At 34.9% G+C, this 18936-nt stretch overlaps 1 protein-coding gene across 3 annotated transcripts in view; it reads right to left on the bottom strand.

Annotated features, from left to right (window-relative positions):
* Nucleotides 1-5418: 5418 nt before the first annotated feature.
* The window catches only part of LOC126971329 (ATP-binding cassette subfamily C member 4-like), an 87600-nt gene continuing 74082 nt past the window's right edge, over nucleotides 5419-18936 (bottom strand). For all 3 annotated transcript variants that reach the window (XM_050817567.1, XM_050817568.1, XM_050817569.1), the window contains exons 15-25: nucleotides 18404-18534; nucleotides 16403-16612; nucleotides 14938-15168; nucleotides 13710-13816; nucleotides 12067-12190; nucleotides 10997-11167; nucleotides 10046-10173; nucleotides 8200-8322; nucleotides 7961-8083; nucleotides 7573-7733; nucleotides 5419-7182 (exon numbers count right to left, since the gene is read on the bottom strand). In XM_050817567.1, the coding sequence (XP_050673524.1) occupies nucleotides 6903-7182; nucleotides 7573-7733; nucleotides 7961-8083; nucleotides 8200-8322; nucleotides 10046-10173; nucleotides 10997-11167; nucleotides 12067-12190; nucleotides 13710-13816; nucleotides 14938-15168; nucleotides 16403-16612; nucleotides 18404-18534 (1789 nt within the window). In that variant the 3' untranslated portion in view covers nucleotides 5419-6902. The remainder of the gene's footprint in view (nucleotides 7183-7572; nucleotides 7734-7960; nucleotides 8084-8199; nucleotides 8323-10045; nucleotides 10174-10996; nucleotides 11168-12066; nucleotides 12191-13709; nucleotides 13817-14937; nucleotides 15169-16402; nucleotides 16613-18403; nucleotides 18535-18936) is intronic.

Here is an 18936-nt window from a genome sequence, read left to right as displayed (position 1 = left end):
AAGTCGACTCAAGTTAACAAAGGAAGAGTTATTGAAGTAGTATTGGCCAAAAAAAACATAAATGATGGATTTTGGCCTTTCTTGACCAGTGATAAAATGAAACATCATTGGCTCAAAATTGATTTTGATAGATGGAGGGATGAGGATGAAAGTGATGAAGATCTGTTATCAGATCAAATTGATTTTGACTCAGGGGATGGCATGGGGATGGATGATACCAATGATACTGATGAGGATGATATAGTTGAAACAAAGTAATGGACATTGTTACTGAATTTGTTGATCCGAGTACTTTTTAGCTTGTAAGGTAGTTTAAATCTCAAGAATGTGAGAAATGGAGATGTCAAATATATATTTAAAGATATTGCTTGCTGTGGTTTTTGAATTTTAAGTGGTAATTGGTTGATACCTTAATTTTTTGCTTTAGCTTCTTACCCCAAGATTGATGCTGTTAACATTATTTTCGTTGTGCATTATAATTTAATCTGTAAAGCATAATATTGAGCTTGCATGAGTTTTAAATAATAATGTTGATTGAAATATTTTATATTTTGAATATATTTGTCTATGAATTAGGTTATTTTCTTTCAGTTCTACATTTAGTTAAGTGTGAACTTTTATTTTACTTAAATAAATGAACAATAAAGATATTTTATTGGTTTACATTTCTTGTATTATTTCATTATTCTATTATATTAAAATATTATAGAATATAATTGTTGGTTCAATATTTCAAGAAAGATAATACAAGTCTTATCTTTACAATAATACATACTTTTTTTTTTATAATAAAGGTTTTTCTAAAATTTATCAGGTTTACATAACCTGATATAGGCTTATATATTGTATACTTAAATGAATAATATGCAGTCAAAGAATTTTTATCAATCTACTAGTTGACCCGGCAGACTTCGTACTGCCTTAATTGATAAAAAAAGACCTAAACTATTGTATAAAATAAATTTAAAACAAACAAAAGGAATCCTTTTTTCATTAAAATAAATGAAAAAAAATACTCGGTATAATTGAAATTATATTATTATTTTCGACTGGTTATTTATAAGGTTTCAATTTGATATTGACAAACACACAGTTATGATCTAATTAGTTATTCAGTATAAACTATTATTTTAATTTGATATCTGAACGATGGGGGACACATCAAAGAAAAATCAAAATTGTTGTTTTTATTTAATTCCAAGCATTTTCATATTTATTCACCTTTTAATCCTTCTCTGGACTTCCACAAATAATTCAAGATTAAAATTTGCCAAATTGGTCCAGCCATTCTCGAGTTTTAGTGAGACTAACGAAGAGCAATTCATTTTTATATATTAGATAATTCTGGGAGTATTAAGTCAAACTATCTGAGTCGTATTCAGTCACTAACAACAATGAACAGTGTAATAGATACAATGCTAGCAAAGGAATGGTTTGGTTTGGTTTTGTTTCATAAAAATATACATTTGATTAAAAATTCCTTTTGAGTTATTATAGCACTCTTCATCTTGTATCAAGCTCGATCCTTTTTTAAAACTGCCTTCTTGAGTGTTCAGCTGTGTTATTCTTGCCCTTGCTGATCTACTGTTTCCATGGGGCAAACAGGCTCTTACAACTCTTTCCTAATTACATTAATTCGCCTTGCTAACAGCATTACTGTGTGGTATCATCACATTTATGCCTTAGTTATCAGTCTACCAGTGGGAGGCCCCTTTGCACAGGATGCCGGCTGGATTATGGGTACCACAATGGCGCCTATTTCTGCTGTGAAGCAGTAATGTGTGAGCATTACTGTATTTCGGTATGAAGGGCGCCGTAGCTATTGAAATTACTGGGAAAATTAGACTTAACATCTTATGTCGCAGTTGTAGTGCCCCTCAGAATTTCTGAGTTTTTCAATAATCCTGAGCGGCACTGCATTGTAATGGGCAGGGTGTTACAACTACCATCAGCTGAACGTCCTGCTCGTCTTGTCCCTTATTGTCATAAAAAAAAAGTTACAGCCTTACCCAATTGAACTTTTGCTGTTTTATTATTTATTAAGATCTCTTACTTCATTTGCCTAGTAATTTCCATCTTCTGTTCATGGTTATTTTTACATTTTAAGCATTTGGAACCATCTAATCAACACATTGAAATATCTAAACATCTTAATCTGAGCTTATTCTGTGAGCCACACATCTGCTTCTTTCTCTACATCATTGACTTTAAAGTCATCTATCTGATCAAAATTAGGCAAATGTTGCCCTAAGGATGTCTTTGTTGCGGTCGCTGTTTAAATTATATATATTAACTAGCTGACCTGGCAAACATTGTTTTGCCATATACTTAATTTATTTTTAGTGATTGAAAAAATATTTTAATTTTTTAGGTTAGGTAATATATAGTATATATATATATATGACACTCACAACAATTTGAATTTCTATTGGTAACAGAATTTTCAAAATCGGTTTAGTAGATCCAGAGATAAGGGCCGGCAATGCTCTTGTGATTCCTCCGGTGTTGCAAGAGAATGTGCGCGGCGGTGATCACTTAACACCAGGAGGCCCGTACGCTCTTTAGTCCTCATTTTCCACAAAAAAAGATTACCCTCTAGAAAATTTTGGTAGTAATTTTATAGTATTCTGCGTATTGGGACGGATGCAAATCCAATAAATAAAAAACCATGAAAATCAGTCCAGCCGTTCTCCAGATATAAGTGTTTGAACAACTATATTGTGTAATGTATATCAATTTGTACTAATAATTTTTACCATGATTTCGCCAAAAGGTTTTATAAATATGTAAATGACGGTTGATAGTTATGAAAAGTTATAGGTAGTTACTGCAATATATTACTATATCCTCCAAATTGTGTTAAACTATTTATCTCAATAATATGCCTGCTTCTTTTAAGGTTTGACCTTGCGATTTATTGATAGGCACTGAAAATGCAAATTATTAGGACCTGCAGGCGTTTAAATTAATAACCCCTTCACCCGCAGCCGTCTGGTCGCCCGCAGGCCCATCCCACCGCCTGCCACCGGACCGCACCACAATATCGCGCACTCGGTTGTTTATCGTCATCGTCATAACTATTCAAATAATGTATAGACAGAGATTATTTGCTTTAAATTTCTGTTATGTAAGCATGTTTCTGATATGTAATCTATATTATTGTAATGTGACAATAAAATCCATCATCATACATAAATCATACATCCAGACTTCCATACATTCTTACAAACTTTCGTATTTATAATATTAGTAGCTACTTATTTGGAAAGCCAGAAGGTAGGGCTGAGATTTTCACAGGGTTGTAAGATTAGGTTTAGTATAATTTGTATATTTGAAAATCCTGTGATTTTTGCAGAGCAAGCATGAACAGCTTGCAGATTTCTTTTCAACTTACTTCACACTTTTATATTTTGGATAATTCGCATAATATTTTTATAATTTATAGCCTATGTGTTATTCTTGTGTGTAAGCTATGTTATTGTAAAGTTTCATCAAAATTCATTCAATAGTTTTTGCGTTAAAGAAGTACAAACATACATCCAGACATCCAAACATACAAACTTTCACATTTATAATATTAGTTGGATAGGTATAGCGGCAATGGATGCCCTGCGTTATATTTTTTTTTCGTCGTTTCTGGTAACCCGTTAAATCATGCAGTATCGAGTACAAAGCTTTCGAACCCCCACTTTTGCACTTAGCCGATACCCATACCTAAATAATATCGGCTGCATTGCTCCATCATAATGTACCATAGGACATATTTTTTTTTATGCCCTAGTGTTAAAATATTTTCACTGCCGCCCACATTCTCTTGTGGAGAGAAGAGAGAAATCATAGGAGCACAATTCTGCAAGATAAATTAGTGCTTAAGGTATCATCTATTGTAATTGTTTTATGAAGAAGTAAAAATATGAATTTTGTTTTAGGAACCTTTTCTCCAGGACAGTATACCTATTACTGCCTGATATCACTCCAGTGTTTGTTCTTGAAAGTGATGCTCCAGAACTGGAAGCCATGACATCCCGTTTCAACAAGCCGGCCTTTAATGAAGGTGAAAGCGCTATTTTGCAGGTACCGACGTCGGATCGTCCCGGAAACACCGTACAAGGAAGCTCATTCGATAGCTTTGTTCTACGTGGAAGTAAGTGCCTTGAAAACCGCACTGTCGAGGACCGCCACACATCCAAATAAACTAGTCCGGTGGTAGAACTAGTAAACTTATGTTGGTCACTTTGCCGTATTCTCTGTATCTCTTCTTGTAAAATATTGAGGACATCACAGGTATTGCCAATAAATACAAAGATGGGCCACTCGACTCAACGCACCACGTGCGACTTAAGACTTGCGTCAATAGGCGTGCTTTTATTCGAATATTTGTACGTAGTTTCCTTACTGCTTTGTTGTCGGGCAACTTTCACGAGAACTGTCACAGAAATGACCAAGTCCACATTTTAATTAATTGAACCTATACAGAGCGACGAGATGGAGCTTCATCACCAAATGCCAATTGAAGTCAACTTTCGTGGCGGGTTTGGGTCCATGCGTCATGCGTCAGGTGTATGCTTTATTTAGTGTATGGGAATTAATACATCTTCTGCACTCGTTACTGTATGAGATTACTTTATGATTAATCACTGTTAATTTAATTTTTTATTTTAGTCACTTTACATACATTGTTTAATATATAGTGTATTGTATAATGTGGAAAGCTGAAATTGGAACTAAAGATTAAAAAGAGTGGCAATAAGTTTCTTGCCATTTCTTCTCATTAAGGCTAAACTTTTTTGAAGTGGTGGAAAAATCTTTAATATTCGTAGTGTTGTTTTGACTTATTTGAAAAAATAAATGATTTTTCTTTCTTTCTTTCTTTTTTGACAGGCACAGCGAAGGCCATTTCATGGCTATGCCACAGGTACAGGTTCAATCAGGCAATTATTTAAAAATCTATGAATGCAGTTTAAATTGTTTTTTAAATCAATATAAGGCCTTCTTTCAATAAAATGTTTTACCTACAATACTTAATGTACTTCACCTCCATGTGGCATAGCCGTGGGACACCCTGTATACCAGTGGGAGGCTCCTTTGCACCGGATGCCGGCTAGATTATGGGTACCACAACGACGCCTATTTCTGCCGTGAAGCAGTAATGTGTAAACATTACTGTGTTTCGGTCTGAAGGGCGCCGAAGCTAGTATTTCACTTTACTGGGCAAATGAGACTTGACATCTTAAGTTTCAAGGTGACGAGTGCAGTTGTGGTACGGTTTTTCAATAATCTTACACGGCGCTGCATTGTAATGGGCAGGGCGTATCAGTTACCATCAGCTGAAGGTCCTGCTCGTCTCATCCCTTATTTTCATAAAAAAAATACATGCCTACTCATAAGTACGTGTAATGGAATATAATAAAACATTGATGAAATCTTACATTTATTCTATCAAGTCTTAATACTCACTTTTACAGCATCATTCTATACTTCAAGGCAACATTCATTCATTAATTATTTATAATTGTAGCTTTTAGTCAATGGCGTTCTATACGTATGGACATATCATTCGCATTCTGATAGCGGAACGGCAAAAGTCGTCTTTCAAAGTCAAAACCTTAGTCGTCTGTCAACTGTCCATGTCCGAACATGACCGACCTGAACCGAATCAAACCTGAACAGAATAAACCAACAAGACCAATAATTATATTTAAAGACAAAATTTATGAACGATGTGGGACTCAAACCCGCAAACTCTCGCGTTCCGTGCGTTCGTGTCTCGCACCGTCATAAATTTAATTTGTGTTATTAATCCCAGAAGTGAGGGTACTACTTAAAAAAAATAACAAAATGACTTAAAACATTGAAATATTTTAAACAAATGCAGCAATGTATATAATATATATATATACCAGTCGAATCTTATTATGGTGTAATTGTGACATGTTCCATATTTCGGCTTTTTTACGACGTGATTTGTCTATATGTATAGAACGTCATTGATTTTAGTCAATATTTGTAGTCAACTTACTTCTAACAAATAATATATTACTTAATATTTAAAGGGTACACTAAAATAATATTTTGAATTTGAGGGTACTCACGTATTTCTTATCTATTTACATCTTCGAAGCTCATTGACTATATCTTTAAGTATTTTTACAATCTGTATAGGAATGGTAATGGTTATGTTTCTTTTACCTTATCATTTGAAAACGCATGTACCTATCAATTAGAATGACAATCTAATTGTAAGATGCCTACATTAAATACCTAAATATTATAGCTAATAAAACAGGTGCGAGTCGATATCATTTTTTGATAAAAATATTACCAAAATACAAAGGGAAGGTCCACGGACGAGTAAAAAAATAAGGACTCCGTGTCACCTTACATAAAAGTGTAGCACCAAAACAAGTCGATTTACGTGTAAATACATAGCCCCACGCACACACACTACTACAGCCCGATAGGCGGCCATTATGCGATTTGCCATCGTCTGTGACAGATCAGTTTGCGTCTCAATAAAATATTTTAAAAATGTCGTCGTGCGTTGTGAAAAAGTGTAAAAACGATACTACATAAGTATTTGTGGCCATATATGATTATTTAAGGGAGAAAAAATTGTGTAACTAGTATCCCCGTAACCGCACACACACTAGCATAACGGTGCTTCACTTGCTAATCTCACGGCGCGGAGTCCTTCTTTTTTTACACGTCCGTGGGGAAGGTCCTATATTTTAAATAATGTAGGTATAATCATAAAGTTAATAACTTATTTTATCAGAATGGCAACAACATTTCCGGCTTCCTAAAACTAATGGAGTACAGTTTGGTTATATTATTAATTACAACATTCCAAAACAGAGCCCCATCATAGGCCACAATAACAAAGTCTACAATTAAATTTGAACTTAATTTTCTTCTATTATACCGCCGGTATCCAGGAACGTTTTCTTAGCAATTTGAAACAGTTGTGCAGACATTTTGTCACTGGTTTCCTGTACCATCTTCGAGAAATAGCTTTCTTGATTGCTGAGTAGATTGTATGGATGATCGAATTCAACAAGTCTGCCTGCATCCATAACCATTACTCGGTCTGAATCCATTATGGTATTTAACCTGTGAGCGACTGTCAGTACAGTGCAATCGCTAAATCTTTTTCTTATAGTTCTTTGGATAAATTCATCGGTTCTGAAATATTACACAGTATAAAGTAAACGTTTCATTTCATTTTTGTCATTTCTAAATAAGAGAAGCGAAAAGAGCAAATGCGGAGGTCGATGTTACTGATAACAGAGACAGGACCTTAAAAGATAATCCTCAACAATGTTTCATACATTCTTAACAGGTTAAAAAGTGTATTATTTTTTACATTTTAAGGACATTTTCAAACATCATAGTTACTTATCCACCACCAAATCGGATTAACTGGTAAGGCATTGAAATTTCACCGTCCGATAGAACGTAGTGTATGAAATTATGTTTAGTTTGGCATTGAGAGACTAATGAATTCTGTCTTGAATTGTTCAGGCATTGATAATTTTATAATCGACTGATTTAAATAGATACAATGATACATACTTTGGATCAACATTTGCTGTAGCCTCGTCCAAAACAAGGATGCGGTTGCCTCGGAGAATAGCACGAGCCAAACAGACTAACTGTCTTTGACCCAGTGAAAAGTTTGATCCACCTTCTGACACCTTGAAGTCCAAGGCTGGTATCGCCGCCTTCAAGTCAACCTGAAATATATTTTCCACAATATGGGTAACTGTTTTTATGACACTAATTACCTAACTACTACCAAATATACCAACCTCATATAAAATAAACAAAAAATAAACATAGATAAACTATTAGCTTATACATAAATAATAAATATACCTAATTTAAGGAAACAATTTGTATGTAAGGTGTCCAAGAAGCTGGCAACCCTACGATATTTAAATCAAGTAAAAAAGTAACTTACTGCTTCTAGAGCTTTCCACAGTTGATCATCTTCGTATGAGTTGAATGGGTCCAAGTTATATCTAATCGTTGCTGAAAACAGCACCGGTTCTTGAGGGATAATGGAGATTTTCGACCGCAGTTCCTGGAGAGAATTTGATAAGAATTACTTTAGGAAATTTTACCCAGTAAGCTTAGAAGTTTTATGATTCTACGAAATTTGGTGTAATATCTTTGAGGAGTTTGTTTTATAATAGTTACCTGTAGAGCTAAGTTCGCAGTATCAACACCGTCTATGAGAATTTCTCCTTCAACTAATGCCAACCGGAACAATGAAGAAATAAGAGACGATTTGCCCGCTCCGGTCCTTCCAACAATACCCACCTACAAATGTAATAGATAAAATTATACAAGTTGAGCACAGTACATAAACCGAAGGCACATTATCCAAAAGTAAATAATTTTATTGATTGTTAATTACGCTAAGATTTGCTTTAACCAATCCGACACCAGTTTCGCTTCTAAACGAGACATCCTCAGGAGATGTTGTCTCGCGCAATTCTAAAACGAGACCGAAACACGTGTCGAATTGGCTAAAGACCAAACTTAGCTTAATAGTTATCAAGAAAACTCATAACGTTTGGATAAGTATAGCTTTCTAGAAAATAACGCCAAATTCAATGAATTTTTGAAAACACATTAGTACGTGGCGGGCGAGGATCGCCAAATTGCCAACTATTGTGTCACCGATGCTTCAAATTTGGTCCTAAACTTTATTTATTTATTTATTGACACACCAACAGCATTACATACAAAACATTAAAAATAATTATGGTCTTATAGGTTTATAATCTGGTATGAATGCCAGTTACTGGTGCATACACCACTCTCATTGTAAGATATTAATTTAAATACAAAATACAGTTCGACCTACAAATTTAACAAGGATTTTAAGCAGATTACTAACAATAATAGATACAATATAACGAAGAAATAGTTTGTATGAATATCAACTAATATATTATTATTATTTACAGACAGAAATGTGCGGTTAGTTTTTTTTTCAGAATTGTCACTGTGTCATGAAAAATATCAAAATCTTTTATGGACGCGGAAAATCGATTGTACTCAGAACACATTCTTGATAATGGAGAATGTTTAAGGGCATTTGTCCTACTTACTGGTTCCACAAGTATGTTAGTAATCGGATTTCGTGGATATCTGTGCGGGATTTTGAAATTTATTTTATCCAACAATTCACTGCACGCTGTCTGTCCTGATAACAGCTTTTTGAGAAATGTTAGATCCAGTATTATGCGGCGATTGTAGAGTGACAACATTTTAAAGTGTTTCAGCCGCTGGTCGTAGGTGGCCTTATGAAAGATGCCGGAACTATGATATGCCAAGTATCTAGTAAAGGATCTTTGTAGTCTCTCTAAACGTTGAGAAGGTGCTGCGTATTGGGGACTCCACACAACTGATGCAAATTCTAATTTGCTGCGAACCAGTGAGTTATAAAGAATTATTTTGGTTTGAGGAGAAACAAATCCTTTTGTGTTTCTTTTAAGGAAACCTAACATCCTGGCTGCTTGTTTTACTGTCATATCCATGTGTACTTTGAATTTCAATTGTGAGTCCATTGTCACGCCCAAATCTCGAATCTCAGTTACCTCTTGTAACTTTTCGGACTGTAAATTATACGATGATGGAAATTGTATTTTTTTCTTTGTGTACTTAATGTGATAAGATTTCTTTGTGTTAATAACCATACCATTTAATTTACACCACATATTTATTGCATCAAGATCAGCTTGGATGAGCTCCACATCATTATTCGAACTAACAGTTTTAAATATTTTTAAGTCATCGGCAAAAAGTGAGTATTTACAGCGATGTATAGAAGAGGTAATATCATTTATAAACACCGAGAAGAGAACAGGGCCCAGGTGGGATCCTTGTGGTACTCCTGAACACGCAACATACTCATGTGATATATGACCGTTTAGCACCACAAACTGAAGTCGTTTTGCTAGGACTTATTGGAATTGACTTTCTGGGATATGCTTGGGATAAGTACAAAAGTTTTTGCTTATAAATATGATCATACCTTCCACCCACTTTCCAGGACTAAATTCAAATTTTTCAAAATCGGCAGGTCTTCCGGGGTGTATTTCATGTAGCAGTTACGGAATTCAATTTGTCCCCTCCAGGGCCAGCCCTTCGGTGTTTCTATGGCTGAAATAAAAACACATTTTTAAATTGCCCTTCGGTTTAGCGAGTAGTTATTGAGACAAAATAGTATATTACGCACCTAGGGATTAAAGTAGGTCAATCCCACTCGCGGAATAAAGACAATCGCGGGTGGCAATGTCCAACTTATCTCACGTGGTGCGTATACGATTTTTTTTCCCACCTGGATGACACGTTTAGTCCTCGGTACGTGTAAAGTGGCCGATTTTCTCCCGGCACGAAGACTTTTGTCCCTCGTACCAGGGACTGAAAGCGAGCTTTTCATCGAGGTGGGAAAAAAACAATGTTTTGTGTATCATATTCCAGTACGGTTTCTTCTACGTACAACAAACTGTGGAATTAGGTTCTTTATGTGATGTTTCCAGAACGATACGAAATGAATACTAAGAAGGATTTTATCGGCGCTTATATACATATATATTTTTTTTTGCCTCAATTACTTCATGGAGTGCAACTTGAGAGATAGGATAGTGAAATAATTTCATTATAGCAACAGGAAGCATATTTTACGAAATAATTCTTGATGTTATGAAATTTTATTTACAAATTCATAAAAAAGAGTATTTTATGTATAGAACTTACTTACTTACTTACTAACTTACTCAAACACACATAAATATATATAAACATACACATAAACATACATAAATACATATAAACATCCATGACTCGGAAACAAACATCCATATTCATCATATAAATGCTTGCACCTACCGGGATTCGAACCCGGGACCCCTAAGCTTAGTAGGTAGGATTGTTACCACTCGGCTATACAGGTCGCCAAAAGTATTTGCATTGTTCTACTTACTTCCTTTCTCCCACTGAGATTCGCGTTCAATGTTCGTATATTGCAGAATACGTTCAACGCTAGTCATTTGGGATATCACCTCTGCCGTCTGACGCACGCCAAACTGCAGCATTCCAGTTAAAATGAGAGTCTGCGATATAGCCAGTCCGACATTGCCGGAGAATATTGTTTCTGAAAAACACAAAATCGTATCATAATATGCAAATTCGACCGATTTATTTCATATGAATTAACAAAAAGGGAATGATTGAATTTTGAATGATCAAAATTTTTTTTTTTTTATGGAATAGGAGGACAACGAGCGTACGGGTCACCTGGTGTTAAGTGATCACCGCCGCCCACATTCTCTTGCAACACCAGAGGAATCACAAGAGCGTTGCCAGCCTTTAAGGAAGGTGTACGCGCTTTTTTTGAAGGTACCCGTATCGTCCCGGAAACACCGCACAAGGTAGCTCATTCCACAGCTTTGTAGTACGTGGAAGAAAGCTCCTTGAAAACCGATCTGTGGAGGACCGCCACACATCCAGATGGTGAGGATGATATCCTAACTTGTGGCGTGTCGTGCGAAGGTGGAATTCGGCGGCAGGAATAAGGTTAAACAGCTCTTCGGAACACTCCCCGTGATAAATTCGGTACAATGAAGCGACGTCTCTACGCAACGCCAAGTGATCCGTTCGCAGAGCACTGGGTCCCCGCTATTTGCTATTTTTTAAACAATTTAATAAAATTTATATATAATTTTGAATTATGGCTATGTAACAAAACAGTACAAAATTCATAACACATAATCTTTAGATAATTAGAAGAAAAGAAATTGAAGGCTGGGAACCGGTTTTAAAATAGAGATGGAAAAAACCTGTACTTAAATTTTGACCGTCAATGTTCGAATATTTTATCATCTCCAAATCCTGAGCGAAATTGGAGGCGAAATTACTTATTACTTTTTTTGGTAACCGTACTGCTGAAATCGTAAGTAAAAATCCGCCATTTTAGATTGCTGTCTCTAATGAAATCTTTAGAGTTATATTGTTAAATATACTAGCGTTTATTTAAAATATAAAAGTACTTACTGCTGTCAATAACGAGGAAAGCTACAATGACGATTGTCAAGTACAGAACACATATAAAGTCCAGCCAAAAGCCCAAAGTAACTCCACTGGCCAGGTAACTACTCCAAGTAGAAGTGTGAATGTCCTAAAATTTTAATTTATTACAATTAATTAAGATAATTTTATTTAAATTCAAATATTTTTATTCAAAATAGGATATAATGTCACTTATTGAAAGTTAAAAAATTCGAAAAAGTATGTCTCAGACCTGAGAAGAACGGCCTCAAGAAACTCATTAAGAAAGTCAATTATGTTATAGTAACCTTTATCACACAAGCGTTTTCTAACAACTGTTTTGAATTTCGTAATACAATTGTATTGAACTTAAAGACTTAGTAACTCGACTTAGCCGAGTAATAGTTATTATAAGTTTATATCTATTCCTGGTGTTATGTTACATTATGATTATGGCAGTTTCTAGCAAATTAACTTATGTGCCTATGTATATACAGAAAATTACTGATTATTTATACATTATAACACGACTATTGCACAGTGAAAGACCCATGAAAAAACGTTCAGGTGATCCGAAGGTTAGCCGAAACAAACAAACATTCAAAAAATATATTTGCTCTATATCTATAAATTATATCGAAACGTCGGTGACTCAATAGGTAGAACCGTTCGCTCTCATCACGGCACCGCTAGTTCGATCCCCGCCACCCACCTACTATTCGGTTCTCGAATTCAGATATGTGTTTATTCGACGACTCTAGTGATTCCCCTGGAGTCACAAGAGTATGAGAGAGAGAGAGAGTAAGAGTATGAGCCCCGGTGACATAAAAAAAAGCATTTATTTTCTCAAAATTGATTCCTATAGAATTCTTATTGATGTCATTTCTGAATGAAGTAGTCCTCCTCCTCGGGAAAAAAAATGTACTCTACTGTATTTTTTATTTCTTCATCTTATATCTTTAAACGAGCAAATCTTGTAAATATATAATCTTAATTCCAAAGATTTAAAAAAAAATGTAGTTTTATCCATGTTCTAATGAGAAACTGCTACAGTAACATTAGAATACAAAGGTAAATTTCGCCACTATATACAAGACTATAATAGCTCAGATGGGACTTTGGGTGATCCGGAAAGCAGAAGACCCCGGTTCAAATCCAGAAGTCCTGTTAGTTTTTTTTTGTTCAAGTTTTGAACCTTCACTTAATTATGGCAATACTAACGAAACCTACGTAAATTGATATTTACAACGGATTACTAACCATATTTTCCATGTACTAGTATTTTTTTCGCTTTTATGGAAGATGTAATACTCAAGCAATTTACCAAATTCTTAAAAATAAGCATTTTCGATTAAAAAAAAGTATTTTCCAATAGTGTTTTCAGTTAAGGCGGCGGAAAGAAAAAGCTTTGAAAATACATATTATATTCAAATTTCTCTTTGATAGGATATTTAGTTAAGTTGTAAAATCTCGAGAAAATTTCATATAGTTGGGAGCCAACCCTTAATTCGAATACTCATTGGTACGGGCGGGAATTGGACCGGCGCCTCGTAGATTCGAGTGCAGCCTTTGCGATACCGACCCTCTTAAATATGCTTAGGTAATACGATTTATTAATTAGTTATAACATCATTATTGTAGATACATACCTGGAACCTGTCGAATTCTTTAATTAATCTTTGTTGAGCACCAGCGGATCGAATGGTACTGATGCCGTTTAGTGTTGCCGACATATGGGAGAACACAGGACTTCGGGCTAAAAAAAATGTTTCGAAATAAAAATTGTTCTATAGAAAAAGTCTCTTAAGTCAAAGTTATACGTTGTTTTAACTATCAAAACATTCGATTTTTAGAGAAATAAAATAGCTATTTTCTCTTGTTAGAGCGAGCAAATTGAAGACAGCTTCATTACAATAGTAAAGTGCGACAAGCGAATAACCGCTGGCTTTCGTGGGCAATCGACAACGTCACACGAGTTGCATATAGGTTAGTACCTATTATATGATTACACTAGCTGACCCGGCAAACGTTGTTTTGCCATATAAAGTATAATTCACGCGATAGTTTTATAAGTAATAAAATATTGCCTATATTATAGCCTGTACATCATTTTGTTCTATTGTCAATAGTTTTTGCAGCGCACGCAAAAATAGGTTTTCGATTTTACACCTTGTGTTACAAAATAGCAATTTTATTACGGATCCCTAATTTTGAAAAAAAAAAACATAGCCTATAGCCTTCCTCGATAAATGGACTACCCAACACTGAAAGAATCATTCAAATCGGACCAGTAGCACCAGAGATTAGCGCGTTCAAACAAACAAACAAACAAACAAACACTGCAGCTTTATAATATTAGTATAGATTTTGTATTACAAATACGACGATTTATGAATTACGAGGGCGGCACTGAAAATTCGATTTTTAAAACCAAGGAGTTTTCAATTAAAAAGATTTTAATATGACAGGAATAGTGGAAATATTCCATTCCCGATACTTTTAGTGCAGCCCTCTTAATTCCGACTCCATATTCCTTTTTAAACTTTTGCAACTTACATTATGATTTAATTTATTAAATTGAACTCAATCAAAATCATATTTTTAAATGGGCAAACAAGGCTTTAACACCGAGAGCCAAGATTACTACTTTTCCCGCATGAGTAATACAATTTTTTTTATTATACATGTTTTACAAAATTTTTAAACGTTCGGATTGGTGATTACATATCAGTCCCTAATATATATATGTTTTTTAATCTCCCAGCTCATAGCTCGTAACTCATAGCAGAACATCAGGCCCTCAAAGATGATCATATCACAATACCAAGCGCCTTAAATAACGAATCATATTTAATTTTTATATTAATAGTTACTTACTTGTTCCTTCTAGTCGCTTGATGGACTGCGCTGATTTCAAATAGATTTGCAGAATAGCGTAGAAGAGAAGGAGAATGATGGTGGTCGGAAGCAAGGTCCATATCAGAGCCGCAGCGTTCAATGCCAGTATGCTGAACATCACAAGGTAGATCTGGATGCACTCAAGAAGGAAACGAGGCAACAGCTCGTCCAAGGCTCCGATGTCTTTGGAAAACCTGTTCAGAATACGCCCTAGAACAATACAGTCACATTAAAAGTCCTGCTAAATGATTTTCTATATATTACCAGTAATATGTAAACATTCTTGTGTTTCGGTCAGGCGCCGTAGCTAGCGAAATTACTGGGCAAACGATGCTTAACATCTTATGAGACGACCGCAATTGTAGTGCCACTCAGAATCTTTGGATTTTTCAAGAATCCTGTCTGGCACTGCATTGTAATGGACAGGTACCATCAGCTGAACATCCTGCTCGTCTTGTCCCTTGTCATTGCCATAAAAAATATATATTAGTGACTTCCATAGTGTTAAGTAATGTGGTATATTACTGTGGGGATCAGCAGCTGATATTCAGGAAATGTCCTGATAATGATTACAAAATACGCGCCATTTATAAATTAGAACTTGTAATTCGCTTCGAGATTTATTTACAGAAATCAATATTTTCACAGTTGCTTCCCAATATATATATGACAACATTATGTACCTTTATTAAAATCTAAATACATTTTTGAAGAATATTGATTTTCACAATAAAAACACTAGAAGTAGAAATAGACTTGCTGTTTCTAACTTTTCGATTGGGATCGAGCGCGGCAGAGGAATAAGGTTGTGTGGCCTAGGTGATTGTAGTCAATTATGTGTACGGTGAATGAGGAAATTTGACCAGATTTGGATCAAGTTCAAATATTTTTATTCAATTATGTTTTGTATGTCATTATCATTATTACATTTGTTTTGAACATTTTCTGGGATTTTGTTGTAAAAGCATACACATCGCCCCACAAAATACTTACTAACTCGACTTAGCCAAGTAGTAGGCATAAGAAGTTTATGCCTGTTCCTGCTGTTATCATAATGGTCATGACAGTTTCTAGCAAATTCACTTATGTGCCTATGTACATCCATAACATTATCAAGAATATATTGAGAGTTAACTGTTAAAATGTTTATATCTCTTTAAATTTTGCTCTTTTTGAATTTATATATTTATATTTTCTATATCATATTTTCACATCAAGAAGGCTATTTAAATGTTAAAATGTTTTTTGGTTTGCCTTAAAATACAAAATCACTGCTGGTCAATGTTTTGTATTATATTATGTGCTGAAAGTGATGGAATCTGCTGAAAATGTGTGAAACGTTGGTTTTATAAAATACAAAAAAAAAATTGAAACACACGTTTCCGAGATAAGTTTTATACAAATTTGTAGGTATGAAAAATAAATAAGTATTTAGTATAATTACCAGATGAATTGGAGTCGAAAAATCGCATCACTCCACGAAGCATGGAATGGAACATATCGTTATGTAAGTTCCTAGATGACGTCATACAGACTTTAAAGAACATGAATGCTCTCGCCGTGATGAAGAAGATACAGCAAATGATCAAAGCTGTGTAAACGTAAAGGTATTGCACCGTGTCCAAGGGCCCAATGAGCGCGTTGATATCCAGATCTGAAAAAAAAAGTAATTATTAAAATAATGGGTTAAGATCTTTATAGAAAGTCAAACTACATATTACGCACGGACGAGTAAAATAAGAAAGACTCCGTGTCACGTTACATAACAGTGAGGCACCTAAACAAGCCGGTATACGTGTAAATATATAGCCCCACGCATACACTTACACTAATACAAGCCGATCGGCCGCCATTATGAGATTTGTCATAGTCTGTGACAGATCAGTTTGCGTAACAATAAAATATTTTAAAAATGCCGTCGTGCGTTGTGAGAGTGTAAAAACAATACTATAAAAGTATTTGTGGATATGTGATTATTTAAGGGAGAAAAAATTGTTTATCTGGTAACCGCACACACACTAGTATAAAGGTGCTTCACTTGCTAATATCACGGCGCGGATTCCTACTTTTTTTACTAGTCCGTGATATTACGATGGTATTTTTTCGTTTTTATCACAGAGTTCACACAATATGTCGAGCTTGATTGAATGATGTATTCTAATAAGTATTGAATTGTGAATATTTATATTTGGCAAGTGACATGGACGATCGAATCGTAATTCATTATGATCTTTCAAAAACTTGTTAAGGAAGCGACAAACTAATATTGTTGTATTATTTTTTTAACATTAAATGCAAATCAAGTAGTTAACAAGATTTATGTTTTAGGACGAACTAGTTTCCTAACCTCTGTTCCATATTTAAGCGTTCAACGGCACGTACGTCATCTTAGATATAAAATTCTCGTGTCCCGGTGTTTGTTACCAAACTCCACCGAAACGGCTAAACCAATTTGTTTGAAAATTTGTGTGTATAACGGGTAGGTCTGAGAATCGACCAACTTCTATCTTCATACCCCTAAATGATAAGGGTCACCCCTAAATATTTTATTTTATAATGATTCAGCAATAAAAACTACATACAACTTCAAATTTTCACCCATCTACGATCAACACCTTATTTAATATTATTCTATTCCATCCACAGATTCACAATAGAGTTGCAAGATGGCGAAAATTTTTATGTACGATATATTTGGTAGGTCATCTATTTTTATACCCCAAAAATTTTAATTATAGATTTTTTTATTACTCTTGATTATATATCGATTGCATGTTGTGATTATATTACAAGATATTACCATTGTAATGCATACATACATACATACATATACATTGCTTCTATCATGACAAACCTCACGCGCTTCCTCTACATTCATTACCCTTTTCATACATGCTCGCCGGTTGCGGGTGCTTCGGACCTTTCCTTTTCTCAAAACATCCCCAATTTGGTCGACGAATGTTCTACGAGGTCTTCCGTGACCGACTTGCCCACACACACTTGCCTTATATATTTGACGCGTCATTCTTTCTTCACTCCTTCGCTCCACGTGTCCAAACCATTTCAGCATTCCTTTCTCAGTCCTTGTCACAACATCCTCTTCCAGACCACAGCGCGCTCGTAGTACTGCATTCGGAATTCTATCAATCAGTCTTACCATACACATACAACGCAGTGATCGCATCTCAACTGCGCTAATTCTACTTCTATGCTTCTTCTGCCATACCCAACTCTCACTTCCGTACATTAACGTGGCGACAAGGACTCCATTATGAACAGCCATTCGCGTTTCTTTTGGCACAGCGCTCCATTCACACAGTCACTCTCCTTTCAATATCTCCTTCATATCTTCCGTCTCTTTTAAACATGCTACCCTACTTCATAGTAATGCACAAATTAATCTCAAATGATAATATTTTTCAATTTGTAAATAATAAAATCTTACTTGGTTTAAGTTCAATACCGGAAAAGTATCCTGAGAAGCTAAATGTGCTATTCGTAGGTGTAATAACTGTGTCGTAGTCTTTTGTTGTACTATTTGTCTCCCTTTCTTTGAGTCGGGTAACTTCATTAGTCCTGAAAAACAATTATATATTATGTCAATTTACGTCTTGCGCTGTCAAAAGGTTTTATTATTGCTTTGGTTTAAGGATTGGTTTCAGCTGCGCTCCGACATACCTACCGCACTACCTAAGAACAACTTTTTTATTACGGCAACTATTAGATGCTTGCGTGCGTGGCATCTTAACACTCAATGGCATCATTCAAATTTTGAAATATACGCTTCGTGTTGTTTTACATTGAAATTAATAAAAAAACAAAATACTTACTGATGATATATTGTGATCCCAGTGTCTTTCTTATTTCTTGTAGTATTATATTTACAGTCTTACTACGCAACCCGGCATAAAAATACCAATTCGCTAATAAGTTCCAATTATTAGCAAAGTTTAACAGAATATGTGGAACAACGTCACA

Source organism: Leptidea sinapis, chromosome 23 (assembly GCF_905404315.1).
Source record: "Leptidea sinapis chromosome 23, ilLepSina1.1, whole genome shotgun sequence".
In the NCBI taxonomy this organism is placed as follows: Eukaryota; Metazoa; Arthropoda; class Insecta; order Lepidoptera; family Pieridae; genus Leptidea; species Leptidea sinapis.
The sequence above is the reverse complement of the archived record's forward strand: the minus strand, read 5'-3'. Positions and strand labels throughout refer to the sequence as shown.